General features: G+C 45.8%; 1 protein-coding gene across 4 annotated transcripts in view; it reads right to left on the bottom strand.

The window, feature by feature from the left end:
* MIS18BP1 (MIS18 binding protein 1) overlaps positions 1-27,473 on the bottom strand; it is a 384,752-nt gene that overhangs the window by 39,958 nt on the left and 317,321 nt on the right. For all 4 annotated transcript variants that reach the window (XM_069208712.1, XM_069208715.1, XM_069208713.1 and 1 more), the window contains 2 exons: positions 22,424-22,511; positions 7,898-7,949 (listed from right to left, as the gene is read on the bottom strand). In XM_069208712.1, coding sequence (XP_069064813.1) covers positions 7,898-7,949; positions 22,424-22,511 — 140 coding nt within the window. The remainder of the gene's footprint in view (positions 1-7,897; positions 7,950-22,423; positions 22,512-27,473) is intronic.

Here is a 27,473-nt window from a genome sequence, read left to right as displayed (position 1 = left end):
CCTGTTATGCACTGGGAGCCACCGTTGATGCGGAAGTTTCAATACTAGTCTGGCTGCTGCATGCTGGGCCACTTGCCATTTACAGAGTTTCCTTTAAAAACCCTGCATAAACACTGTTGCAGAAGTCTAATGCGGAGGTTGTGAGAGCAACATCTCTGGTTTGTCACAGTTGTATTTTAAATGGTTAACTTGCATTCACCAAATTACCTCAGTGAGACAGTTTTAAAGTTGAGCTCGGATCCAATGGATGCTTTGTGTAAGGGAAAAAAAAAATCAACTGTGTATCATCAGCAGAAGAAGACGTTTTTTCCATTGCAAAGGAGAAGATCGGAGCTAGTAAAGGTGCCACATATACATTAAATGAGGCTGGACTTCTTTAAGTAGAGTGGAACAACACCGATTGGCGGCGTTTAATTAAAAAAGATGTAATCCATGCAAAAGCAAGGTTGCAGATACCACATTCATTGATCCATTGGAGCAGGATGTCATGAGAGATCAAACGCAGCAAATAGATATAGTAGTATCAGAACTGCATTTTTCCCTAATCTAAGTCCAGTTACAACATGTATGACACTTCTAGTAGTGCTGATTCAGCAGACTACCTAGGTCAGAAATCAGATTGTCTTGAATAAACCACCTTGGCTTGCTCTATGAAGAAGATTACTAGTTGGTCGACCAATTTTTCAAGCATTTTGCTTAACAAGAGGAGGAGAGAAATAGGGTAGATGTTGGATAGTAAATAAGGGCCAGCTAGAGACTTTTTCTAAAGTGGTTTAATAACTGCTAATTTCCACTCTGTACAGTATACATTTTATATATTTACAATACATGTTTCAGAAGTAGACCGTTCATAGTCTATTAGAAATTAGGTTACTGGTTGACTGGGATGTGAGCCCTGGTCCAGCAGCAATCACAGCCCTCGGAAGCATAAGGTACGTGCAACCCCAAATTAAAATGTGCTCAATGCCCTGGTAGCTTGGTACAGAGCAGGCAGACTTAATTTAGAGGCGATGTGTAAAGTAGTTGAGCAACACTTCAAACAGTAAATCAATCAAAACGTTACAGAAAAGATCCCACACCAGCTTAAGAAACGTACAGCAGAATGTATTATACAAAACAAGAACAAAACAACAAAAATCCAAACAGTAGAACCGGAGTTGTGAATGTTTAAATAAACAACAACAATAAAGTGCCTAACAGCATAAAGCGCCAACTGTCGTTATCAGGATGAACTGACCTCAGTCAAAATCAAAAGTTCAAGCCGACCGCAATGGAGTGCAGGTCGGATACAGTCCCAGATTAGTCACACTGAAGGTTTACCTTTTCAAGTTTTGCACCAAGAGTCCCATTCATGTTGAAGGTCAAAGGGAGCAAGGAGAATTAGTTGGTGGTGGTCGGCTTGCGCGAGGAACAGGTCAGGCTCCGGTCCACTTTGGCTGACAACACTTGCTATGCAAAGGGATGGGCTTGCAACGGCTTGCACTGATTTTCCGTGTGAGCAGGTGGTTCCGGAGCAAACAGGATCATTTGCGCAGAGTCCGTAAGCTTCACTTGAAGAGCTCAAGAGCCACACCACGGACCCAAGACCTATGAGGCACCACTTTGTTCCAGGAACTTGCTGAACATGAGCCCAGGAGGGAGCTGTGGAGAGCCTGTTATATCCCTGGGGCTCAGATCAGGAGGCCAGCAGGCTAGCTCTTTGAATCACTCTGGAGTCCTGGGTTCAAGATGGAGTTGCAGGTCCAGTACTGCTTCCCCAGGCAAGGGGGCAGCAGGTAAGTACAGTAAGGCAGCAGCTACTTCAGAGCAGTAGCCCAGCAGAGTGCCAATCCTTTTACCAACACAGCAGTCCTTCTTCCTGGCAGAGTATCCACAGGTCCAGACTGTTAGACTTTTCATCCTTGGCGTGGTCTTTCTTAACCTCTTGCCTCTTTTTCCCAGGTTGTTGATGTGTGCTGGACTCTGTTTTTGCTGTTTTTGTTACTCTGGGCACTTTACCACTCCTAACCAGTGCTAAAGTGCAAGTGCTCCTATACAAAATGTATGTGTAATTGGTTCATCCATGATTGGCATATTTGATTTACTAGTAAGTCTCTAGTACAGTGCACTAAAGGTGCCCGGGGCCTGTAAATCAAATGCTACTAGTGGGCCTGCAGCACTGGTTGTGCCACCCACATAAGTAGCTCTGTAATCATGTCTCAGACTTGCCACTGCAGTGTCTGTGTGTGCAGTTTTAACTGTAAATCCGACTTGGCAAGTGTACCCACTTGCCAGGCCTAAACCTTCCCTTTTCTTACATGTAAGGCACCCCTAAGGTAGGCCCTAGGTGTCCTGACAGTGAAATACTGCTAAGTTCATTTTTCACTGTTGAAAGGCCTGTCCCTCGCATAGGTTAACATGGGGGCTACCTTTAAATATGATTAAAGTGTAGATTCCCTTTGGGAGCGGATAGACATGTGGAGTTTGGGGTCTCTGAGCTCACAATGTAAAAATACATCTTTTAGTAAAGTTGATTTTAAGACTGTTCGAAAATGCCACTTTCAGAAAGTGAGCATTTTCTTGCTTAAACCATTTCTGTGACTCTGCCTGTTTGTGGATTCCCTGTCTTGGTCAGTTTGACAGTTGGGCTGGTTGCACCTCTCACTAGACAGTGACACAAAGGGAGCTGGGGTGTAGCCTGCATATCCTGATGAGCCATCTGTGCTAGGAGGGAGGGAAGGAGTGGTCACTTACACCTGAAAGGGCTGTGCCTGCCCTCACACAATGCAGTCTCCAACCTCCAGGTGAGTGTCTGGGGCCTAGCCTGGACCAGGCAGGATTTCACAATCAAGAGAGACTTTGCTTTGAAGTAGGCCTACTTCAAAGGGCAAAATGGGTATAAGAAGGGCACCCAAAACCACAGACTTTAGAACACTTCTGGAAACCAAGAGGAACCTCTGCCCGGAGAAGAGCTGAAGAGCTGAGGAGCTGAGGAAGAAGAGCTGTCCTGTCTGTGACTGTGCTTTGTGGAGCTATCCTGCAGTTGCTGTTTCTGCGTGTGCTAGAGGACAAAGACTGAACTTTGTGCTGCCTTCCTTCTTGTGAAGATCTCGAAGGGCTTGATTTAGAGCTTGCCTCCTGTTATTCGAAGTCTCAGGGACAGCAAAGACTTCTCTCTGCCAGCACGTGGAGTCTCTGGAGAGGCTCCTACTCTGCCAAGTGGTGCCCATCCAGTTCCTGGGACCCTGAAAGGAGAAGCTGGCAAGAGTAAGACATCCACACACAGAACGCTGTGCGGGGAAAAGATTGACGCGACTCCGGCTTCACGGCTAAAATAGACACTCGCCTGCAACTCGACCTGAAGATCGACACCCGGGGCTGGAGAAACGATGCACAGCATAGTTGACGGAGGCTGGTGAGATCGCAACCCGCGCTGCGTGGTTTTCGGGTCATGGTGCGGCTGGATTTTCGACGTAAACACCGCTGGACGTGTAGAAACAACGCAAGGCCTGCCTGGACCCGAGAGTGCTGACCGGATCGACGCATCGCTCTCCCGCGGAGAGAAGAAGTGACGCATGCCGACCACGACTAAAGGAGGAACAACTTGTGAGTGAAATCGACGCATCGCAAGCCATTTTTGACACACACACTCCCGTGCGGGGTTATTTTTGACCCGCCCAACATTTTCATGCTAAAGCGTTAGTGTTTGTTTAAAATTACATGAAGACTCTTTTTGCATTTTTAGTGATAACTTGACTTGTGTATTGTCGATATTTGTCGTTTTGGTCTAGTTTTGTTTAGATAAATATTTTCTATTTTTCTGTACCTGTGTTGTGTCATTTTGTAGTATTTTCATTAAGTTACTGTGTGTGTTGGTACAAATACTTTACACCTAGCACTCTGAAGTTAAGCCTACTGCTTGTGCCAAGCTACCAAGGGGGTATGCAGGGGTTAGCTGAGGGTGATTCTCTTTTACCCTGACTAGAGTGTAGGTCCTTGCTTCGACAGGGTGTAACCTGACTGCCAACCAAAGACCCCATTTCTAACGCAGGCGTGTATAGAAGTGGTGGTGTCTGAGGACTTCCTTTTATACACTGGCGCCTTGGTACTGAAAGGTGGGAGAAGCTTCTAGATAGTGTTTTTGGAGCGCAAGCTGGCTGAAGTGACAATGTAGGTTTGTTAAGCCCACTGTGTTGAGACTATTCAGATGTAAGTGAGGCTGAGTCCAGCTCCTCTCTCCCATCCTGTAGGTTATGGCCCCTCCAAGCCCACCAAAGCTCCCACGGTGAGTGGCTGTCTAGGAGGAATAAACAAAGCCATCTGCCAACAACACCCAGTCATGTGATCAGGGAGGCTACAGGCACTAAATGGCTAAGGCAAGAAAAAGCCAACTTTCTAAAAGTGTCATTTTCAGAATTGCAATTTAAAATCTGACTTCACCCTTATTTAGGATTTTAAATTGCGATTCTAGAAACACCAATCCTGAAGGGGTTATCGCTTTCGATTTAGAAATCACACTTATAAAATGTTATACCATGCTTCTTTTGTGGTTACGGGCATTTTGGCATCCCGATTAAAGCCCCTCATGCTTGGTCTGGTAGATCCAGACCAACAGACCAGGCAGAATTTATCCCGCACAGACAATGTAGTGACAACACCAGGCAGATCTTACACCTCCTGGTCAAGGCTCAGCGCTGCTGCCGGGAGCACATGTTCTTGAGCATAGGTGCTGAGAAAGCGTTTGACCGAGCCTACTGGCCCTACCTTGAGGCCACTCTAGAACATTTGACCTTGCCCATAGATTCGGAGCCTGGATCAGAAGTAACACCCCGACAGCCTCAATGAGAGTTAAGGGGTTGACATCACCCCCCTTTTCCAATTTGACGGGGGGCAAGACAAGGCTGTCCACTCTCACCCCTGCTGTTTGCTCTCTATATGGAGCCCTTTGCCCAGCGGGTTCATGAGAACCCGGATATTATAGGTGTTGTCTTTGGCGGGGGAGGAGCATGCCCTAGCACTTTATGCAGACAATATAATAGTTGCACTGGATGGCCCACAAAAGGTCCTCCCCACATTCCTTCAGGTGAATGAGGCTTTTGGGACAGTGTTGGGTTTCCGGATAAACATCAAGAAATCCCAGGTCCTCAAACCCTCCCTTCCCCCAGAAATGGTGTTGCTTCTAGCCTTTCAATGCCTATTTCAGTGGCAATCACTTTCTTTCCCTTATTTGGGGATACAGCTGAGATGTCGCCGTTGAGCTATCAGAAGCTCCTACAAAAAATCTGGAGGGACCTGGCGCAATGGAAACTCTACCCCATATCTTGGCTAGGAAGAATCGCGGCCATAAAAATGACTGCTTCCTAGAGTTCTGTTCTTGTTCCAGGCCCTCCCAATCGAGCCCCCACCTGGGATGCTCCAAGCACTGCAAGGTGAAATCAATTGCTTTATTTGGGTGAAGAAGAGACCTCGTATGCACCGTGCCTTGGTGTACCAGTCCCTGTTATCAGGTGGCTCAGCTTTGTTACCTAGGGGAGTGATCCAGTAGGGAATCTGATAAATGCTGGTTAGTTATGGACCAAGCCATAGCAGGGACTTCCCTCTGGAAAATTCCCTTTTTATTGCGACAACACAAACTCTGGTGTCTATACTCATCATGGTGACTCCCACAACCCTAAAGGTCTGGGACCTGGTAATGCTACAGAAGGGCCTTTCTACCTTACCCTCTGACCCCTATGATGGAAAATTTAGACTTTGTGCTGGGACTAGATCCAGGAGCCATTAATAACTGGCTAAGCTCAGCCTGTTGCTCTATTGGACACTTATATGATGAAGCAGGACTGATTCCTTTTGAGAGCCTGAGGACAGGTCATGGCCTCCCAGAGACAGAGAGGATGTGGTACTTACAAATACGTCACTGGTTGACACACCCCAAGATACGGGCTGTGGCTCAAAGCCCCTTACTGAATATGAGAGCTGGATGTTGTTAAAGAATAATCACGTTATTTCTGATATATATGCTTTTTTACAACAATCGTCTTTGACACTTAAATCACCGAGCCAAGCCTGATGTGAGGCGGAACTGGGGAGGCCTCCTCACAACCAAGGAATGGGAGCAGGTTTATTACAGAACACGATATACTGCATGGGACACTGCCAAAGTAGAGACGGCCACCAAAATTGCCACCTACTGGTATATTTCCCCTGTACGCTTACAAAAGAGTGACCCCACATGGAGTCCTAATTGTTGGAGGCAATGTGGCGCACCTGGAACACTGTTGCACCTGTTATGGGATTGCCCAAAACTCACCTCCTACTGGGAGAGTATCTTACATGATATTAACACTCACCTTCAGACTCAACTTCCACGATCTCCTGCCTATGTGATACTGGGACTCCCCAAGCCTCGGACATCCCCCCTTAGCTCCCTTAGGGGTCAACAGATAGGCCTGCGACTGGGGGGAGGCTCTACAGAACATCTTGTCTTACTGGGGCATCCCCACCACTCCAAAGCATTGGTGCTGCCTACACAGACTGTGGCATATCTTGGGAATGGAGAAACTCACTTTGGTGCTCACGGCTCAAGCTGACTCCTTCAGTGAGCTGTAGCGTCCCTATCTGTCTCCCCTTGCTGGGGAATTTCAAGAATTTACTTGTCCCAAGAACTCAAGACTGCCCCATTTGTCAGCTGTAGATGACTCCAAGTAAATGATACAGGGGTAATGGAATGTAACAATGACATGGCCAAGACGCTAGAAGATGAGCTTACTCTAGGATGTACCTTGGGGGGCGTACTTGTTTGTTTAAGTGTTACATTTTTCTAATCCTGACCATTTTTTAAAATGAATATTAATAAAGAGATTTGAACCATAACATTTTATAAGGCAACTCCAATGCTATCCTTAGGGATAGAGAGACCTTGCAGCAGTGAAAAACGATTGTAAGAGAATTTCACTACCACGACATGTAAAACTCAAATGTACATGCTCTTCCCTTCAAATACATTGTACCCTGCCCTCTGGGTTCTTCAGAGCCTACCTTAAGGGTGACATATGTATTAAAAAAGGAACATTTGGGCCTGACAAAAGATTTATTTTGCCAGGTAGACATGACACCATCCAGAGTCCTAATGTCAGCAAAAACAAGATCAGAATAAAATAGAGAAGGAAAGTAAAAAGTTGGGGTTGGGGTGAGCGGTGGAAGAGGGGGGAGGAATAGACCACCCTAATGCTGACAGGTCTAACACTGTCTTTACATTATTGCTTCACATATGTTTTGTTTCACGTGTGCATTTATTAATAGAATATTTGTTTAAAAGCTGAATGTCACTTTGCATTTCAGTGTCACAACTTACTATGGAATGCTTCCTCCACAGGGATCCAGTTCAAGGCAAAATGCTGTACCTTAACAAAAAAATCGGAATCCATACCATGTAAGCAATGCACTTCCCTACTTAAAGAGACAGTTGTTTAGTGGTGTTGTGTGATACATGTCTCTCCTCACTCATTTGCAGTTAAATTATTTTAATTTACGATGTGCAATGCAGGACATAAAAATATAATTCTTCTTATTCTATTTCGGCAATACAATACCAAGCATGGTTTGGGAGATTGTTCTTCTTCCAAACCCTGTTCCACCTAAACTAATGTACTAAAGTTCTTCAGTGGTAGAATTAAAACCATCTGTACCTTTGCACTTTTTTATGTTCTATAAGTTGAAAAATTAACATTCCCAAATGCATCCAATCTTCATTTAAATCTGGTGACATACTACTTATGCAGGATTCCACAGAATTTCTTAGTAATAGGACCAAAGGTGCTTGAGTTAACCAACCTCCTTGACTGCATAGTTATGGATATTTAGATATCCAGAAAACAGTGGATATTATAAAGTTTAAACATCTGAAAGTGAATCAGCTCACCTTTACTCAAGGTAGGTTTCTTTCGGGAGATTGGAGTCATAAACGTTCCACCCTGCATACAAAGTTAAAGCCAAATGATATTAATACAAGATCAAAATGATCAGCTGTAACAAACAAATAACAAACATATAACCCAGGTTACATCTCATTCTGATGATAAAATCTAACTTCTAGACAATTATCTTTAAGAGGTAAAACTGAGCTACAACTTAATTTGTCCACATATTAAAAATAATCTTGTTGTCCAGATGAGATTAAATGCCGAACTCCTGAAAGTCTGTGATAATGGCACATAAATGTTTAAATTACAAACCAAAGATCGAATTTCTGGAAGTCAGTATGTTTCCCCATGCCAAAGACTTATTCCTGCCAGAGAAAAATGTTAAGAATGAAAAGGGGAGGGAGGTAGGGGAAGAAATGGTTGGGGGAGGGTGTAGTCTCCCAGATGTAGTATTAAGATGAGGCACCATGAGTTCTTTCACATCTCCAGGGTCCAACATCTATCTCTGCAGGTCAGGGTGAGAGTTTATCAGCACGCACACATTACCAAGAAACTGAAACAGCATCAAGCTGCTATGAAACTGCTGCTAGGATGAGAACAGAACCCTGGGAGGTGGTGACAGTGCGTAGTGGCAGACAACCAGTTTTCAGATTGTGTTACCTTTGGAAGAGCTCCTACTGAGAGGAAAGCATGATGGGTGAATTTCAGGCTGATCACTCAGGAAGAAGTGGTCATGAGTGCAGCGGCGTAAACAGGAGGCTCTAAGCACAGTCTGCCCAATGGAAATGTGCTCATGAAAAGAAGATCAGAGTATAAAGGATCACAAAACTTAGATTCAAGGGTCCTGATCAAAATGTGAGTGTGAGGGCAAAGGGGCAGAGTTAAACTTAAAGCAAATCCACATCTATCCTTTACACTATGTAACCCAACCAAGAGTAAGAGATAGGACAATAGCCGGTTCCACTAAGAATGGGAGCAGGTCATCCTGGCTTAACATAACATGAATATGTATAAAGTGCACAGTCTTCCATTAGGTTATCTTGATGTTCAATAACAGATATTGTCATACTAGCGGCACTAATTTTATCAGTCAAGGAAGAAAAAAAGTTGAGCGGACCAGAAAGGGCTAACACAACCAATGGTTTGAAAGATTTATTGATAGCTATATCAGTTACAGGGACAGGTTTAATGTTTTTTCCCATCAGGAATATGGTAATTTCAAAGACTCCTTGTTTGTCCTATGACACTATTTGCCTTATTAATTCTAGTAACTGTGCCAAACCGATCCAGTGTAGAAGGGTCCATTTCATTAAATCGTTTGGAGCAGTCCTTAATTGTAGCTCTTAGATTGACCCCAACCATATTAACTATTGATTATGATTTAATTAAATGAAATGCATTTCAGTAGCAACCTACGGGACAGGGGTGTGGGACACAGTTGATGGCAAGGCTTTACAAAGGGAGGAAAATCGATTCTGCAGAAGGTTGTAGTGCCTACCATAATGTATGTCCAATATTTGGAGGGTATAATCCAGATGATTCCCTTCCTTTTGTGGATTTCTATCTGGACTAATAATACAACTAAACCGTTCCAAGGTATCACTCAGGGTTGTTTAAAATGATCCTCTTTCGAGTGTTTTCTTGTTTAAAATCTTCGAAAAGGTTGTAATTTAGTAGGTCGCTCACAGCTTTTTTTTTTTGTCACCAGATGTCATCTTTAAGCTCGCCAGGTCTGATATTAAAAAGGGTTTCTGCAGTACAAAAACATCTAGTAGAGAAGATGGGGGAACTGACGGAGCCCCCAGCAGGTCTTACACTTCAACTATAATCCTCCCTATGCACCATCCTTTCTCAACACCTTGAGGCTGGCGGAGCTCTAACATGTTGTATCTCAGTTGATCTTGTGTGAATTACAATATATGCGGGCCGTTCCTTGTCAAACAAATATTAAGATTCCACACCACAGCAGCCACTTTAACTGTTATGTAAGTGTGTGTCACACAACTTAATTGATCAGCTCTTGCAAGCACTCCAAAGAGACATGTGATGCAATTAATGTTGCTAATAGGAGTTCAGGTACTGACGCCATTGTTGGGACTACGATACAAGCACAAACAAACTGATCTTCTATTTCTAGCTTTGCACGGACTATACATGCAAATAATGTATTTTACGATGTATTTAATAGGAAATAATGTGAACGCAATGCTTGATCTGTCATGTAATGGTTTAATTACCTATACATGGTAAATAACTAAAGATTATAAATTGCACAGAGTTAGACAGTTACTTAAGGATTTGAAGTTTTAAACTGTTGTGAGTTTTTTTGTACTTGCAAAAGTAATCAAACTTTAAATAAACATTCTGTTGGGAGATTTCTAAAACCTGCATCATTTTTGCGTTTTAAACTGTATTTTAACTCTTTAGATAATTATTAAATTTAAATGTGAGAGAGAGCACTCCTTATAACAATTACTGATACTGTAAATGTTCCTTTATCGGAATAGACTATTTAAATAAATGTAGGTATTAGTCATTCATTTATGTAAAGAATAGCGATTTTTTAAAATAAATTCAGTCTGGATCCAGCAACGTCTGTGACCTATATTTTTCAACTGACTCATTAAATTTTACAGACAAAAGAATGTTTTGCACCCAACGGAAATGGTGTGGAGTGCCTCTCTTATTTTCAGCATTGATTGATGCCTTTGCCCATTACGCAAACATAGCACCTGTTAGATAAGGATAAGTTAGGCACACCTGCTTGATAGGAGGGTATTGTAGGAAGTTGGCTCTGTATGTGCTATTTCAAAGTAAGGAATAGCATGCACAGAGTCCAAGGGTTCCCCTTAGAGGTAAAATAGTGGTAAAAAGAGATAAAACTAATGCTCTATTTTGTGGTAGTGTGGTCGAGCAGTAGGCTTATCCAAGGAGTAGTGTTAAGCATTTGTTGTACATACACATAGACAATAAATGAGGTACACACACTCAGAGACAAATCCAGCCAATAGGTTTTGTTATAGAAAAATATCTTTTCTTAGTTTATTTTAAGAACCACAGGTTCAAATTTAACATGTAATATCTTGTTTGAAAGGTATTGCAGGTAAGTACATTAGGAACTTTGAATCATTTCAATTGCATGTATACTTTTCAAGTTATTCACAAATAGCTATTTTAAAAGTGGACACTTAGTGCAATTTTCACAGTTCCTGGGGAGGTAAGTTTTTGTTAGTTTTACCAGGTAAGTACGACACTTACAGGGTTCAGTTCTTGGTCCAAGGTAGCCCACCGTTGGGGGTTCAGAGCAACCCCAAAGTCACCACACCAGCAGCTCAGGGCCGGTCAGGTGCAGAGTTCAAAGTGGTGCCCAAAACGCATAGGCTTCAATGGAGAGAAGGGGGTGCCCCGGTTCCAGTCTGCCAGCAGGTAAGTACCCGCGTCTTCGGAGGGCAGACCAGGGGGGTTTTGTAGGGCACCGGGGGGGGGGGACACAAGCCCACACAGAAATTTCACCCTCAGCGGCGCGGGGCGGCCGGGTGCAGTGTTAGAACAAGCGTCGGGTTCGCAATGGAAGTCAATGAGAGATCAAGGGATCTCTTCAGCGCTGCAGGCAGGCAAGGGGGGGCTTCCTCGGGGAAACCTCCACTTGGGCAAGGGAGAGGGACTCCTGGGGGTCACTTCTGCAGTGAAAGTCCGGTCCTTCAGGTCCTGGGGGCTGCGGGTGCAGGGTCTTTTCCAGGCGTCGGGACTTAGGTTTCAGAGAGTCGCGGTCAGGGGAAGCCTCAGGATTCCCTCTGCAGGCGGCGCTGTGGGGGCTCAGGGGGGACAGGTTTTGGTACTCACAGTCGTAGAGTAGTCCGGGGGTCCTCCCTGAGGTGTTGGTTCTCCACCAGCCGAGTCGGGGTCGCCGGGTGCAGTGTTGCAAGTCTCACGCTTCTTGCGGGGAGATTGCAGGGTTCTTTAAAGCTGCTTCTTGAAACAAAGTTGCCGTCTTTTTGGAGCAGGTCCGCTGTCCTCGGGAGTTTCTTGTCGTCGTCGAAGCAGGGCAGTCCTCAGAGGATGCAGAGGTCGCTGGTCCCTTTGGAAGGCGTCGCTGGAGCAGAGTTCTTTGGAAGGCAGGAGACAGGCCGGTGAGTTTCTGGAGCCAAGGCAGTTGTTGTCTTCTGGTCTTCCTCTGCAGGGGTTTTCAGCTAGGCAGTCCTTCTTGTTGTTGCAGGAATCTAATTTTCTAGGGTTCAGGGTAGCCCTTAAATACTAAATTTAAGGGCGTGTTTAGGTCTGGGGGGTTAGTAGCCAATGGCTACTAGCCCTGAGGGTGGGTACACCCTCTTTGTGCCTCCTCCCAAGGGGAGGGGGTCACAATCCTAACCCTATTGGGGGAATCCTCCATCTGCAAGATGGAGGATTTCTAAAAGTTAGAGTCACCTCAGCTCAGGACACCTTAGGGGCTGTCCTGACTGGCCAGTGACGACTCCTTGTTGCTTTCTTTGTTCCCTCCAGCCTTGCCGCCAAAAGTGGGGGCCGTGGCCGGAGGGGGCGGGCAACTCCACTAAGCTGGAGTGCCCTGCTGGGCTGTGACAAAGGGGTGAGCCTTTGAGGCTCACCGCCAGGTGTTACAGCTCCTGCCTGGGGGAGGTGTTAGCATCTCCACCCAGTGCAGGCTTTGTTACTGGCCTCAGAGTGACAAAGGCACTCTCCCCATGGGGCCAGCAACATGTCTCTAGTGTGGCAGGCTGCTGGAACTAGTCAGCCTACACAGACAGTCGGTTAAGTTTCAGGGGGCACCTCTAAGGTGCCCTCTGGGGTGTATTTTGCAATAAAATGTACACTGGCATCAGTGTGCATTTATTGTGCCGAGAAGTTTGATACCAAACTTCCCAGTTTTCAGTGTAGCCATTATGGTGCTGTGGAGTTCGTGTTTGACAAACTCCCAGACCATATACTCTTATGGCTACCCTGCACTTACAATGTCTAAGGTTTTGTTTAGACACTGTAGGGGTACCATGCTCATGCACTGGTACCCTCACCTATGGTATAGTGCACCCTGCCTTAGGGCTGTAAGGCCTGCTAGAGGGGTGACTGACCTATACTTGCATAGGCAGTGAGAGGCTGGCATGGCACCCTGAGGGGAGTGCCATGTCGACTTACTCGTTTTGTTCTCACTAGCACACACAAGCTGGCAAGCAGTGTGTCTGTGCTGAGTGAGAGGTCTCCAGGGTGGCATAAGACATGCTGCAGCCCTTAGAGACCTTCCTTGGCATCAGGGCCCTTGGTACTAGAAGTACCAGTTACAAGGGACTTATCTGGATGCCAGGGTCTGCCAATTGTGGATACAAAAATACAGGTTAGGGAAAGAACACTGGTGCTGGGGCCTGGTTAGCAGGCCTCAGCACACTTTCAATTGTAAACATAGCATCAGCAAAGGCAAAAAGTCAGGGGGCAACCATGCCAAGGAGGCATTTCCTTACACAATCCCCCCCCCCCCCCCAAACGAAAGAGGATGAGACTAACCTTTCCCAAGAGAGTCTTCATTTTCTAAGTGGAAGAACCTGGAAAGGCCATCTGCATGGGCATGGCAAGGGAGATGGACCACCTCAACAGTTTAGGATTTTCACCTTTCATTTGCATCAGCCATTTGAGAGGTCTGTGGTCAGTTTGAACTAGGAAGTGAGTCCCAAAGAGGTATGGTCTCAGCTTCTTCAGGGACCAAACCACAGCAAAGGCCTCCCTCTCAATGGCACTCCAACGCTGCTCCCTGGGGAGTAACCTCCTGCTAATGAAAGCAACAGGCTGGTCAAGGCCATCATCATTTGTTTGGGACAAAACTGCCCCTATCCCATGTTCAGAGGCATCTGTCTGCACAATGAACTGCTTAGAATAATCTGGAGCTTTTAGAACTGGTGCTGAGCACATTGCTTGTTTCAGGGTGTCAAAGGCCTGTTGGCATTCCACAGTCCAGTTCACTTTCTTGGGCATTTTCTTGGAGGTGAGTTCAGTGAGGGCTGTCACAATGGATCCATATCCCTTCACAAACCTCCTGTAATACCCAGTCAAGCCAAGGAATGCCCTGACTTGAGTCTGGGTTTTTGGAGCTACCCAGTCCAGAATAGTCTGGATCTTGGGTTGGAGTGGCTGAACTTGGCCTCCACCTACAAGGTGGCCCAAGTAAACCACAGTTCCCTGCCCTATCTGGCATTTGGATGCCTTGATAGAGAGGCCTGCCGATTGCAGAGCCTTCAAAACCTTCTTCAGGTGGACCAGGTGATCCTGCCAGGTGGAGCTAAAGACAACAATATCATCAAGATAAGCTGTGCTAAAGGACTCCAAACCAGCAAGGACTTGATTCACCAACCTTTGGAAGGTGGCAGGGGCATACTTTAAACCAAAGGGCATAACAGTAAACTGATAATGCCCATCAGGTGTGGAGAATGCTGTTTTCTCTTTTGCTCCAGGTGCCATTTTTATTTGCCAGTACCCTGCTGTCAAGTCAAAGGTACTTAAGAATTTGGCAGCACCTAATTTGTCTATGAGCTCATCAGCTCTAGGAATTGGATGAGCATCTGTCTTGGTGACAGAGTTGAGCCCTCTGTAGTCCACACAAAACCTCATCTCTTTCTTTCCATCTTTGGTGTGAGGTTTGGGGACTGAGACCACTGGGCTAGCCCAGGGGCTGTCAGAGCGCTCAATTACTCCCAATTCCAGCATCTTGTGGACTTCCACCTTGATGCTTTCCTTAACATGGTCAGACTGTCTAAAAATTTTGTTTTTGACAGGCATGCTGTCTCCTGTGTCCACATCATGGGTACACAGGTGTGTCTGACCAGGGGTTAGGGAGAAGAGTTCAGGAAACTGTTGTAGGACTCTCCTACAATCAGCTTGCTGTTGGCCAGAGAGGGTGTCTGAGTAGATCACTCCATCTACTGAGCCATCTTTTGGGTCTGATGACAGAAGATCAGGGAGAGGTTCACTCTCTGCCTCCTGATCCTCATCTGTTACCATCAACAGATTTACATCAGCCCTGTCATGGAAGAGCTTAAGGCGGTTCACATAGATCACCCTCTTGGGGCTCCTGCTTGTGCCCAGGTCCACCAGGTAGGTGACCTGACTCTTCCTTTCTAGCACTGGGTAAGGGCCACTCCATTTGTCCTGGAGTGCCCTGGGAGCCACAGGCTCCAGAACCCAGACTTTCTGCCCTGGTTGGAACTCAACCATTGCAGCCTTTTGGTCATACCAAAACTTCTGGAGCTGTTGGCTGGCCTCAAGGTTTTTGGTTGCCTTTTCCATGTACTCTGCCATTCTAGAGCGAAGGCCAAGTACATAGTCCACTATGTCTTGTTTAGGCTCATGAAGAGGTCTCTCCCAGCCTTCTTTAACAAGAGCAAGTGGTCCCCTTACAGGGTGACCAAACAGAAGTTCAAAGGGTGAGAATCCTACCCCCTTCTGTGGCACCTCTCTGTAAGCGAAAAGCAGACATGGGAAGAGGACATCCCATCTCCTTTTGAGTTTTTCTGGGAGCCCCATGATCATGCCTTTTAATGTCTTGTTGAATCTCTCAACTAAGCCATTAGTTTGTGGATGGTATGGTGTAGTGAATTTGTAAGTCACTCCACACTCATTCCACATGTGTTTTAGGTATGCTGACATGAAGTTGGTACCTCTGTCAGACACCACCTCCTTAGGGAAACCCACTCTGGTAAAGATACCAATAAGGGCCTTGGCTACTGCAGGGGCAGTAGTCGACCTAAGGGGAATAGCTTCAGGATACCTAGTAGCATGATCCACTACTACTAGGATGTACATATTTCCTGAGGCTGTGGGAGGTTCCAGTGGACCAACTATGTCCACACCCACTCTTTCAAAGGGGACCCCCACCACTGGAAGTGGAATGAGGGGGGCCTTTGGGTGCCCACCTGTCTTACCACTGGATTGACAGGTGGGGCAGGAGAGGCAAAACTCCTTAACCTTCTGGGACATATTGGGCCAGTAGAAGTGGTTGACTAACCTCTCCCACGTCTTGGTTTGTCCCAAATGCCCAGCAAGGGGAATATCATGGGCTAAGGTCAGAATAAACTCTCTGAACGACTGAGGCACTACCACTCTCCTAGTGGCACCAGGTTTGGGGTCTCTGGCCTCAGTGTACAGGAGTCCATCTTCCCAATAGACCCTATGTGTTCCATTTTTCTTGCCCTTGGACTCTTCAGCAGCTTGCTGCCTAAGGCCTTCAAGAGAGGGACAGGTTTCTTGTCCCTTACACAGCTCCTCCCTTGAGGGTCCCCCTGGGCCTAAGAGCTCAACCTGATAAGGTTCAAGTTCCAAAGGCTCAGTTCCCTCAGAGGGCAGAACTTCTTCCTGAGAAGAGAGGTTCTCTTTTACTGACTGTGTTGCAGTTGGTTTCCCAACTGACTTTCCTTTTCTCTTGGTAGGCTGGGCCATTTTTCCAGACTCCAGCTCTACTTTTTCACCCTGTGCCTTGCACTGTGCTCTTGTTTTTACACACACCAGTTCAGGGATACCCAGCATGGCTGCATGGGTTTTTAGTTCTACCTCAGCCCATGCTGAGGACTCCAGGTCATTTCCAAGCAGACAGTCTACTGGGATGTTTGAGGAGACCACCACCTGTTTCAGGCCATTGACCCCTCCCCATTCTAAAGTTACCATTGCCATGGGATGTGCTTTAGTCTGATTGTCAGCGTTGGTGACTGTATAAGTTTTTCCAGTCAGGTATTGGCCAGGGGAAACCAGTTTCTCTGTCACCATGGTGACACTGGCACCTGTATCCCTCAGGCCCTCTACACTTGTCCCATTTATAAAGAGCTGCTGCCTGTATTTTTGCATGTTAGGCGGCCAGGCAGCTAGTGTGGCTAAATCCACCCCACCCTCAGAGACTAGAGTAGCTTCAGTGTGGACCCTGATTTGCTCTGGGCACACTGTTGATCCCACTTGGAGACTAGCCATTCCAGTGTTACCTGGATTGGAGTTTGGAGTGGAACTTTTCTTGGGACAGGCCTTGTCTCCAGTTTGGTGTCCAGACTACAGTTTCGACACCAGGCCTTTTTGGGATCAAAGTTTTTACCCTTGTACCCAGGATTGTTTTGTGAAGAGGCTCTGGGCCCACCCTCCTGTGCAGGTTTTTGGGGGCCTGTAGAAGACTCTTTACTATTTTTATTTTTGGCTGTCTCACCACCTTTCCCCTGGGGAGGTTTTGTGACCCCTTTCTTTTGGTCACCCCCTGTGGAAGTTTTGGACACCCTAGTCTTGACCCAATGGTCCGCCTTCTTTCCCAATTCTTGGGGAGAAATTGGTCCTAGGTCTACCAGATGCTGATGCAGTTTATCATTGAAACAATTACTTAACAGGTGTTCTTTCACAAATAAATTGTACAGCCCATCATAATTACTTACACCACTGCCTTGAATCCAACCATCTAGTGTTTTTACTGAGTAGTCTACAAAGTCAACCTAGGTCTGGCTCGAGGATTTTTGAGCCCCCCTGAATCTAATCCTATACTCCTCAGTGGAGAATCCAAAGCCCTCAATCAGGGTACCCTTCATGAGGTCATAAGATTCTGCATCTTTTCCAGAGAGTGTGAGGAGTCTATCCCTACACTTTCCTGTGAACATTTCCCAAAGGAGAGCACCCCAGTGAGATCTGTTCACTTTTCTGGTTACACAAGCCCTCTCAAAAGCTGTGAACCATTTGGTGATGTCATCACCATCTTCATATTTAGTTAAAATCCCTTTAGGGATTTTCAACATGTCAGGAGAATCTCTGACCCTATTTATGTTGCTGCCACCATTGATGGGTCCTAGGCCCATCTCTTGTCTTTCCCTCTCTATGGCTAGGATCTGTCTTTCCAAAGCCAATCTTTTGGCCATCCTGGCTAACTGGATGTCCTCTTCACTGGAGTTATCCTCAGTGATTTCAGAGTTGTTGGTCCCTCCTGTGAGGGAACCAGCATCTCTGACTATTATTTGTGGAGTCAGGGCTTGAGAAGCCCTGCTCTCCCTAAGTAGGACTGGAGGGGGGGAATTTCCCTCCAAGTCACTATCTTCATCCTCTGAGTTGCCATCCTCAGAGGGGTTGGCCTTTTCAAACTCTGCCAAAAGCTCCTGGAGCTGTACTTTGGTAGGTTTGGGGCCCATTGCTATTTTCTTTAGTTTACAGAGTGACCTTAGCTCTCTCATCTGTAGATGGAGGTAAGGTGTGGTGTCGAGTTCCACCACAGTCACATCTGTGCTAGACATTTTGCTTCTAAAAGTTGGAATACTTTTTAAGGATCTAAAACTGGTTCTAGAATCTAATTCAAACTTTTACAAACTTTTAAACTCTAAAAGAAATGCTAAACAGGATCTAACACAAGGCCCTAGCAGGACTTTTAAGAATTTAGAAAACTTTTCAAATTGCAAAAATCAATTTCTAATGACAATTTTGGAATTTGTCGTGTGATCAGGTATTGGCTGAGTAGTCCAGCAAATGCAAAGTCTTGTACCCCACCGCTGATCCACCAATGTAGGAAGTTGGCTCTGTATGTGCTATTTCAAAGTAAGGAATAGCATGCACAGAGTCCAAGGGTTCCCCTTAGAGGTAAAATAGTGGTAAAAAGAGATAATACTAATGCTCTATTTTGTGGTAGTGTGGTCGAGCAGTAGGCTTATCCAAGGAGTAGTGTTAAGCATTTGTTGTACATACACATAGACAATAAATGAGGTACACACACTCAGAGACAAATCCAGCCAATAGGTTTTGTTATAGAAAAATATATTTTCTTAGTTTATTTTAAGAACCACAGGTTCAAATTTAACATGTAATATCTTGTTTGAAAGGTATTGCAGGTAAGTACATTAGGAACTTTGAATCATTTCAATTGCATGTATACTTTTCAAGTTATTCACAAATAGCTATTTTAAAAGTGGACACAGTGCAATTTTCACAGTTCCTGGGGGAGGTAAGTTTTTGTTAGTTTTACCAGGTAAGTACGACACTTACAGGGTTCAGTTCTTGGTCCAAGGTAGCCCACCGTTGGGGGTTCAGAGCAACCCCAAAGTCACCACACCAGCAGCTCAGGGCCTGTCAGGTGCAGAGTTCAAAGTGGTGCCCAAAACGCATAGGCTTCAATGGAGAGAAGGGGGTGCCCCGGTTCCAGTCTGCCAGCAGGTAAGTACCCGCGTCTTCGGAGGGCAGACCAGGGGGGTTTTGTAGGGCACCGGGGGGGACACAAGCCCACACAGAAATTTCACCCTCAGCGGCGCGGGGGCGGCCGGGTGCAGTGATAGAACAAGCGTCGGGTTCGCAATGTAAGTCAATGAGAGATCAAGGGATCTCTTCAGCGCTGCAGGCAGGCAAGGGGGGGCTTCCTCGGGGAAACCTCCACTTGGGCAAGGGAGAGGGACTCCTGGGGGTCACTTCTGCAGTGAAAGTCCGGTCCTTCAGGTCCTGGGGGCTGCGGGTGCAGGGTCTTTTCCAGGCGTCGGGACTTAGGTTTCAGAGAGTCGCGGTCAGGGGAAGCCTCGGGATTCCCTCTGCAGGCGGCGCTGTGGGGGCTCCGGGGGGACAGGTTTTGGTACTCACAGTCGTAGAGTAGTCCGGGGGTCCTCCCTGAGGTGTTGGTTCTCCACCAGCCGAGTCGGGGTCGCCGGGTGCAGTGTTGCAAGTCTCACGCTTCTTGCGGGGAGATTGCAGGGTTCTTTAAAGCTGCTTCTTGAAACAAAGTTGCAGTCTTTTTGGAGCAGGTCCGCTGTCCTCGGGAGTTTCTTGTCGTCGTCGAAGCAGGGCAGTCCTCAGAGGATGCAGAGGTCGCTGGTCCCTTTGGAAGGCGTGCTGGAGCAGAGTTCTTTGGAAGGCAGGAGACAGGCCGGTGAGTTTCTGGAGCCAAGGCAGTTGTTGTCTTCTGGTCTTCCTCTGCAGGGGTTTTCAGCTAGGCAGTCCTTCTTCTTGTTGTTGCAGGAATCTAATTTTCTAGGGTTCAGGGTAGCCCTTAAATACTAAATTTAAGGGCGTGTTTAGGTCTGGGGGGTTAGTAGCCAATGGCTACTAGCCCCGAGGGTGGGTACACCCTCTTTGTGCCTCCTCCCAAGGGGAGGGGGTCACAATCCTAACCCTATTGGGGGGATTTCTAAAAGTTAGAGTCACCTCAGCTCAGGACACCTTAGGGGCTGTCCTGACTGGCCAGTGACTCCTCCTTGTTGTGGGGGCCGTGGCCGGAGGGGGCGGGCAACTCCACTAAGCTGGAGTGCCCTGCTGGGCTGTGACAAAGGGGTGAGCCTTTGAGGCTCACCGCCAGGTGTTACAGCTCCTGCCTGGGGGAGGTGTTAGCATCTCCACCCAGTGCAGGCTTGGTTACTGGCCTCAGAGTGACAAAGGCACTCTCCCCATGGGGCCAGCAACATGTCTCTAGTGTGGCAGGCTGCTGGAACTAGTCAGCCTACACAGACAGTCGGTTAAGTTTCAGGGGGCACCTCTAAGGTTCCCTCTGGGGTGTATTTTGCAATAAAATGTACACTGGCATCAGTGTGCATTTATTGTGCTGAGAAGTTTGATACCAAACTTCCCAGTTTTCAGTGTAGCCATTATGGTGCTGTGGAGTTCGTGTTTGACAAACTCCCAGACCATATACTCTTATGGCTACCCTGCACTTACAATGTCTAAGGTTTTGTTTAGACACTGTAGGGGTACCATGCTCATGCACTGGTACCCTCACCTATGGTATAGTGCACCCTGCCTTAGGGCTGTAAGGCCTGCTAGAGGGGTGACTGACCTATACTTGCATAGGCAGTGAGAGGCTGGCATGGCACCCTGAGGGGAGTGCCATGTCGACTTACTCGTTTTGTTCTCACTAGCACACACAAGCTGGCAAGCAGTGTGTCTGTGCTGAGTGAGAGGTCTCCAGGGTGGCATAAGACATGCTGCAGCCCTTAGAGACCTTCCTTGGCATCAGGGCCCTTGGTACTAGAAGTACCAGTTACAAGGGACTTATCTGGATGCCAGGGTCTGCCAATTGTGGATACAAAAGTACAGGTTAGGGAAAGAACACTGGTGCTGGGGCCTGGTTAGCAGGCCTCAGCACACTTTCAATTGTAAACATAGCATCAGCAAAGGCAAAAAGTCAGGGGGCAACCATGCCAAGGAGGCATTTCCTTACAGGTATGTTAAGGAAACCTATTCAATCAGGGTAAGTTATACAAAGAGGAAAAGAGGCGACACAATTAAAGAGTACCCTGTCATCACTACGCAACTAGATCACTATGGAGTTTCAAAGAGTTCAGGTCAACTTGTCCTCTGTCACACTGGTGAGACTGAGACTCCATCTCGGTTTGTGTGAAACAGCTCCACTTTTTAAATAAATGGTGGGGGTTATCTTCTACTGACACTACCACATACACCTCTAGAAAAGTGCCAACACATTAAGTGTATACCACAGCAACAGTATAGTGAATAATGTACTGCATATGCTTCAATAAGGCCTCTTTACCGAAGGTGCACTTTACTTGGGGGATCAGTTCACTTGACATCCGATTTTCATATTATAATTTTAATACTTTAATAGTGCAAACTTTCTCATTACGACCAGTTCATTACTAGTGGACTGAAAGCACTCGTAGTCTATTCCTGATCGGATTACATTTTACTGGATGCAAACATGCAACATTGATACCTTGGAGCTCTTAAAAAGACACATTAACAAAAGTGCTTGCATTTGGCACTGAGAAACACGACTTTAGTTCGACAGATCTATTGACCTAATAACACTTGAGCTTCCAGTTTGTGATGCAGAATTATCTCAACCCTTAAAGGAAAAAACACTTAAAAGAAAATGCAGAATGATCGGCACAGAGGGACATGTCTTACTAGTAATATTCGTCTCTCACCACAGTAAGTCAATTATTCGCTGAGCTCCAAGTTAACAGGAACAGGATAGAACTTTGTTGTCAATGCAGCGATGCCACATGCATTTAACAGGGAAAGACGGCGTTTAAAGGTCCAGTTTACTGGTCCTCTGTTATCTTTTGTAACAACTGGCAAGCGCAAGGCTTCTGAAAACGGTGAGTCAGGAAGCAGACAGAAAACAAGGTGAAACCAAGCAAAAGTCATCAAATCGGAAGCACTAACAATCATTGACACTTCTTGCGAACATAACTCAGTTGAAAAGTTTATAGCTGCTATTTTAAAGATTGTTGGACCCTATTTATTCTGTGGAGCGCTTTATGCTAGGGTATTGCTATTTTAAGTGATATATCACAAACAAGTGTTACAATTCAACCACTTATGCTAGAAATGTACTCGGTAAAGCATGGGAGCTGTTCTTAGAACTTGTCACTGTTTACATTTCAGGAGACCTATTCCAAACCTACCTCTACTTACTTCGGAAAAATCAACACTTTCCATTGCAAAAGATGGAAAAACTGTATTTCTTTACGTACGATTATAATCCAGTTATAAAGAAATAGGTGAGAGGGAGCAGAACTGAATAATACAAAAGGACACTGTGTACAAACTACATTGTTCTGACACAAAAATAAAATTCTTACCGATCTGTTCCGGAAGTTGCCCCAAGTCTTAAACTTGTCATTCTTTGTGCTCTTTTGTATTCTGTACATATATTGGTCGTTAATATCTCTGTTGGAATCAATATATATTCAGTCACAAATTGATCATTGTATAGGCAAAGGTAAATAATGTTACTGAAAGTTTGAAATTTGTATTTAGCATGCTTGGGTTGTAGTTGTTCCTAGAGACAAGCCATGATAGAAGAACAAGATACTTAGTTTAGGTAACAATCTTTCTGGTACATACCTCACCTTTTACCCAGGAGTCAGATTGCCCTAAAGCAGTACTCCTGTACGCCAGTAGGTGGTGAGTGCGGCTCCATGCTAAAGCCATTCTGCTCTGAATTTGACAAGCGAAGCTGCATGTAAGCGCTCCCATATGCGCTAGGGGCAGTTTCTTTCTAGGCTGTCAACACCTTCAGATGCCGAGCCCATCGGCAGACTGGCATGACTAGTGCCCAAATCTGTAGATTGGGATCTTTTTAGATGAACAAAGAGCCCAAATCACAAAATGGGGAAAGGGGGGGGGGGGGGGGGAGTTGTTTAGAAAGAGTATTCACCAGAAAGATTGTTACCAAAGGTAAGTAACTTGTTCTTCTGATGGATACTTCTAACTGCAGGTTCCTCACCTTTTGATTAGATACCATAGCAGTACCTCAAGGTGGTGGGTCTGTGAACTGGCTCAACCAAAATGTCATTCAGAACTGAATAGTCAAAATACCTGGCTGTTGAGGCAATAGTGCTTTGTGAACGTATAGACTGACGCCCATGTAAATGTCTGACAAATGTCTAGGGCTGGCACTCCGCATTCCAACATAGTGGTAGCTGATTTGGCCCTGGTGGAATGACCCAGTAAGCCTTGTAGGGGCTGTTCTTTTAGAGCATGCAGCAGATCTTTATGCAGAGAACAATCCCATCCAGAGATTTCCTTTCTGCACTGCCTTGCCGTTTTTTGCTCCGTAAAAACCAACAAAAAGCTGATCATCCACCCAATGTCCTTTGGTGCGATTACTATAAAAGTTGAATGCACTTTTAGGGTCCAAACTTTGGAGTCTCTCTTCCTCCATTGAGTTGATGAGGTGGAGCAAAGAATGCTAAAAGGGTGATAGACCGCCTGAAATGGAATGGAGTGACCACTTTCTGTGGATGCTTGGGCCCTAAACACCAAATTTATACAGAAAAATCTTTGTAGAAGGGGGGTTGATAAAATAACCTGCAGCTTGCTCGTGTGCCTACCCAATGTTATGGCAATGAGACAGACTGTCTTCAACATCAGTCTCAATAGACATCTAGGCAGTGGCTGAAAGAGGTTCACATAAAAACTGAGGACTAAGTTGAAGTATCACTATGGCATCAGAAAGGGTTTTTACAGGACTAGATGTTGCAACTATTTCAAAAACCTTAGTACAACAGGCAACCTAAATAAAGAGGTCTGATCTTTGACCGAAAAATAGGCAAAAGAGCAAATAAATAGGCCTTAACAAGTGACCAAAGCAAATCCTTGCAAGGGCAAAAAGAATAATAACACTTAAGAGAACTTTGCTTGCAATGGGTCAGGTTGTCGGGTGCTGTACCAATCCACAAGTCTGTCCCAATGAATGGCGTACACTGATTAGTGGAAGGACGCTTTGCTGTCAAGATGACATCCAGATTACATTATTGATCTCAGGAGGAAGGTGGAAGGAGGCCAAATACCTCTCCATCTCTAAGCATCAGGATGAAAATTGTGCAGGCCTGGGTGCAGTACCCTGCCTACTCCTTCGACATAAGATCTTTCCAAAGGTCAATGCTCAAGCCCAAGAGTTCTAGGTACCACACTTACAGGGTCCAATTGGGAACCACTAGGGTGACTCTGGCCCAGTCGTTCTTGGTTTTCTTCAGTATTTGGGGCAGGAAAGGCAGGGGAGGAGATTGTACAGGAGTTCTGAGCTCCACTGTTGAAGGAATGTTGACTCTGAGAAAGAGCTGCTTTGGGAACTCTAACACGCAAAAGTGATGATATTGCAGGTCCTCAGAAGTGGCAAAAAGATCAAGTCATGGTTCTCCTCATTGCTGGAAGACTCATACTGCCCCCCTCCCCTCGTTGTAAATACCATTTGTGAACCGCTGAGCATTGGTGACAGAGTTCATCCTCCCTGGCATTTGGAGATCCTGCAAGATGTTTTTTCACCCTCGTTGCAATACCACATGGTGGTAATGTTGCCTATGAGCACCTGCACCAGCCTTCCTCTGGTGATGGGCAGGAAGGAATTCTATGCCATGCAAATGGCCCTCAAGTTCAACAAAGTTATGTGGAGTTGAGTCTCCATGAGTAACCAGTAGCCTCTCATCCCCACCTTTCCAATAAGGCATCCCAACAAAGTAGTGATGCATCGGTGTCCACCATCAAAACTGGCTGGGGAAATGAGAGGGATCTGCCACTGACCAAGTTGTGGTCCATTAACCAGCACTACAGATCTTTTGCAGTCTCTTCTGAAATCTGGATCCAATACAATTGATTCCCTGTTTCTGTACCCACTGGGATTTGAGATCCCACTGCAGTCCCTCCCTGGTGCCAGAACGTATGACAAACTTTGCAGCATTGTGACCATCTTGAATAGTCTGGGTATGGGGTGCCTGAAGGTTGTCCAGGACAGCGGGTAAAACTCTTTCCAGTGTATCCAGAGGGCATGAGAGTAGTGGCCTAGCAAGAAACTGGCTTTCAATGACCTCAGGGCAAGGCTTGTACAGGAGAAAATCCATTTTCCAAATGTCTGTTCGTTTAGATTCACGATCAGACGGTGTGGAAGGAAAAAGGCTGGGATGTACCTTGCTTGTGGACACCCATACCGCCAAGTTCTCTGTCATCGGATATTCAGTAAAAAGGCTTGGCTGTCTGGCGTGGGACGATCATGATGAGCGACCTGCCTATTAACAGGCAGACCTTAACATGGTTTTGACCGTGTCCACACGGGTATCCGTAAAGGCTTTGTTAAATGGTAAAAAGGGTTCTGGCCGAAGTACCTCAGCTAGCAAAACAGCCTTCACTTCCATAGTACTGTAGGTCTAGTACTTCTGCTGCCCTTTTCAAAACAACTGTGAATGAGACCCCTTCCTCTGTGGCGGTACCAGAGGAAACACAAGACCAGTGTCTGGAGAAGTATTCAAACCAGTGGATTACTGAAGCTCCTTATACCAATTTTACTCATAATACTGGGGAACATAGCCCTCCCCCATCGTAATTGTCATTGATAGAGTCAGTGTCAAAACGTATGTGTAAAGTTTTGGCCTAATTACATGTTAAGACCAAGGTATTGGAATCTGAGAAATAGTCTATTGGCTGGGTGTAGGTAGGAGCTAAAATCAACCTTGGTTAAGTTGGATTCTGCTTGGAGTCAGATAGCACGATGGGCTGCGCATGCGCCTCCAGCATCAAAATGAAGTGAAACGGTGCATGGGTTGACGCTGGGACGGAAGTCAGTATTGGACCTGATACAGGTTCAAGAGGCACTGATGGGCCAGGGACGGACCCACTGGTCGAAGTCCGACTGGAAGCACCTGTGGATCCCTTGACTTCCCAAGGCGCACCAGAGGGAGCCAGTAAAGTGACAAATAAGCACAACATGTTCTCCCTAGGGGCCTCTACTTCTTGCCATTTCGCTGCACGGAAAATTGGGATGCCCTGGCACCACACTCTGAATCAGCTCTGATGGAGGTCTGGAGCGAAATAGGAAGGCACGTTGGCACCCTTAAGTCCAATCTGGAGTCTGACAGTGGCAGGAAGAGACCAATTCCTGTTTTGTCTTCTTATGCTTGTTTTTGGACTAACTCGAATACTTTGATTGCGGTGATGATTTGCCTCTGGAATGACTTCGGGAGTGAGAAAGGCACCTTCCTTTTGACTTTGACCAACAACAATGTGTTATCTTCTTGGGTTTAGTGATTTAAAGTTTCTGCCCCCTATGGCTTTAAAGTGTATGAGGATGCAGTAGTTGCAGTTCCTGGAGTCATGATAAGACCCCAGGCACCATGAGCATACTTTGTGAGGGTCAATTACAGACATTTGTCTGGGACAGTCTTTACAAAGTTTAAACACTGTCCTCTTAAGGGCTGAAGTTTTCACTTACATAGTGGTAACTTTGATAAGATTTGTTGTCTAAGGACCACAAAGAAGCTCAAGATCCACCTCTGAAGGTGTGGATAGATAGAAATTGACGTTCGCACATATGGGTAGTGCTGAAATGTGTCTCGGCTTGTCACTTCCGGATTCAGTTTGATGCCCGAGGAACATTAAGAAGGTGCAGGATATGCGGTTAGAAGTATCCATCAGAATAAGCATTGGAAACAGGGACTCTGCACTCCAGTTGAAAGGCCATCTAGATATTTCTTAGTTTGCCATTTGCCATTTCTCATTTTATATATCACGTGAGATGTGCTCTGTCATCATTGGGTGTGCATGGGCAAGCAATGTTACCTAGAATTTTTTCAACACACAGCTACTACTAGTGATACACAGCAGAAGGAGTTGCAGGGCAGACCATAAGGACCAAAGATGTGATGTTTTGTGTCACAGTTGAAGTTAAGCAGAAGACTAGTAGAGGCGGTGGTACATCTGCATACAGTGCATGGTTAGATAAGAAGTAACGGAGAAGGTTAAGGTTGTTCTTGTGGGATTGTCCTACATGGGGAATTTGGGTGTGATATATGAGGATGAGAGACATGGTACGTCTGTTGTTTTGAGTAGATATTTATACAGTGTATGTTTACCTAAATGCTTTAAAGCACAAGTACTAAAAGGCTGAATCTGATTGCTAGGCACTAAGATCGAATGCATTGGCAAATCAGAGGTTTAAAGTATATTCATACAGATTCCATTACCACAGATGGTCTGCAGAAGGCTTGCTAATAAAGAAAACTATTGCTTGTAAATGATCCCTTAGCTACTCAGTCAGCTGGCCCGAAGATCCGAAAAAAAGAAGCAGGGAGAAGAGCTGAAAGTTAGCAGAATTCAGATCTGTGAAATTGATTTGAGCTTTTTTTTTTTTTTTTTTTT

Source organism: Pleurodeles waltl, chromosome 9 (genome assembly GCF_031143425.1).
Source record: "Pleurodeles waltl isolate 20211129_DDA chromosome 9, aPleWal1.hap1.20221129, whole genome shotgun sequence".
NCBI lineage: Eukaryota > Metazoa > Chordata > Amphibia > Caudata > Salamandridae > Pleurodeles > Pleurodeles waltl.
Note: the sequence above shows the minus strand (reverse complement) of the source record. Positions and strands in the feature narration are given on the sequence as shown.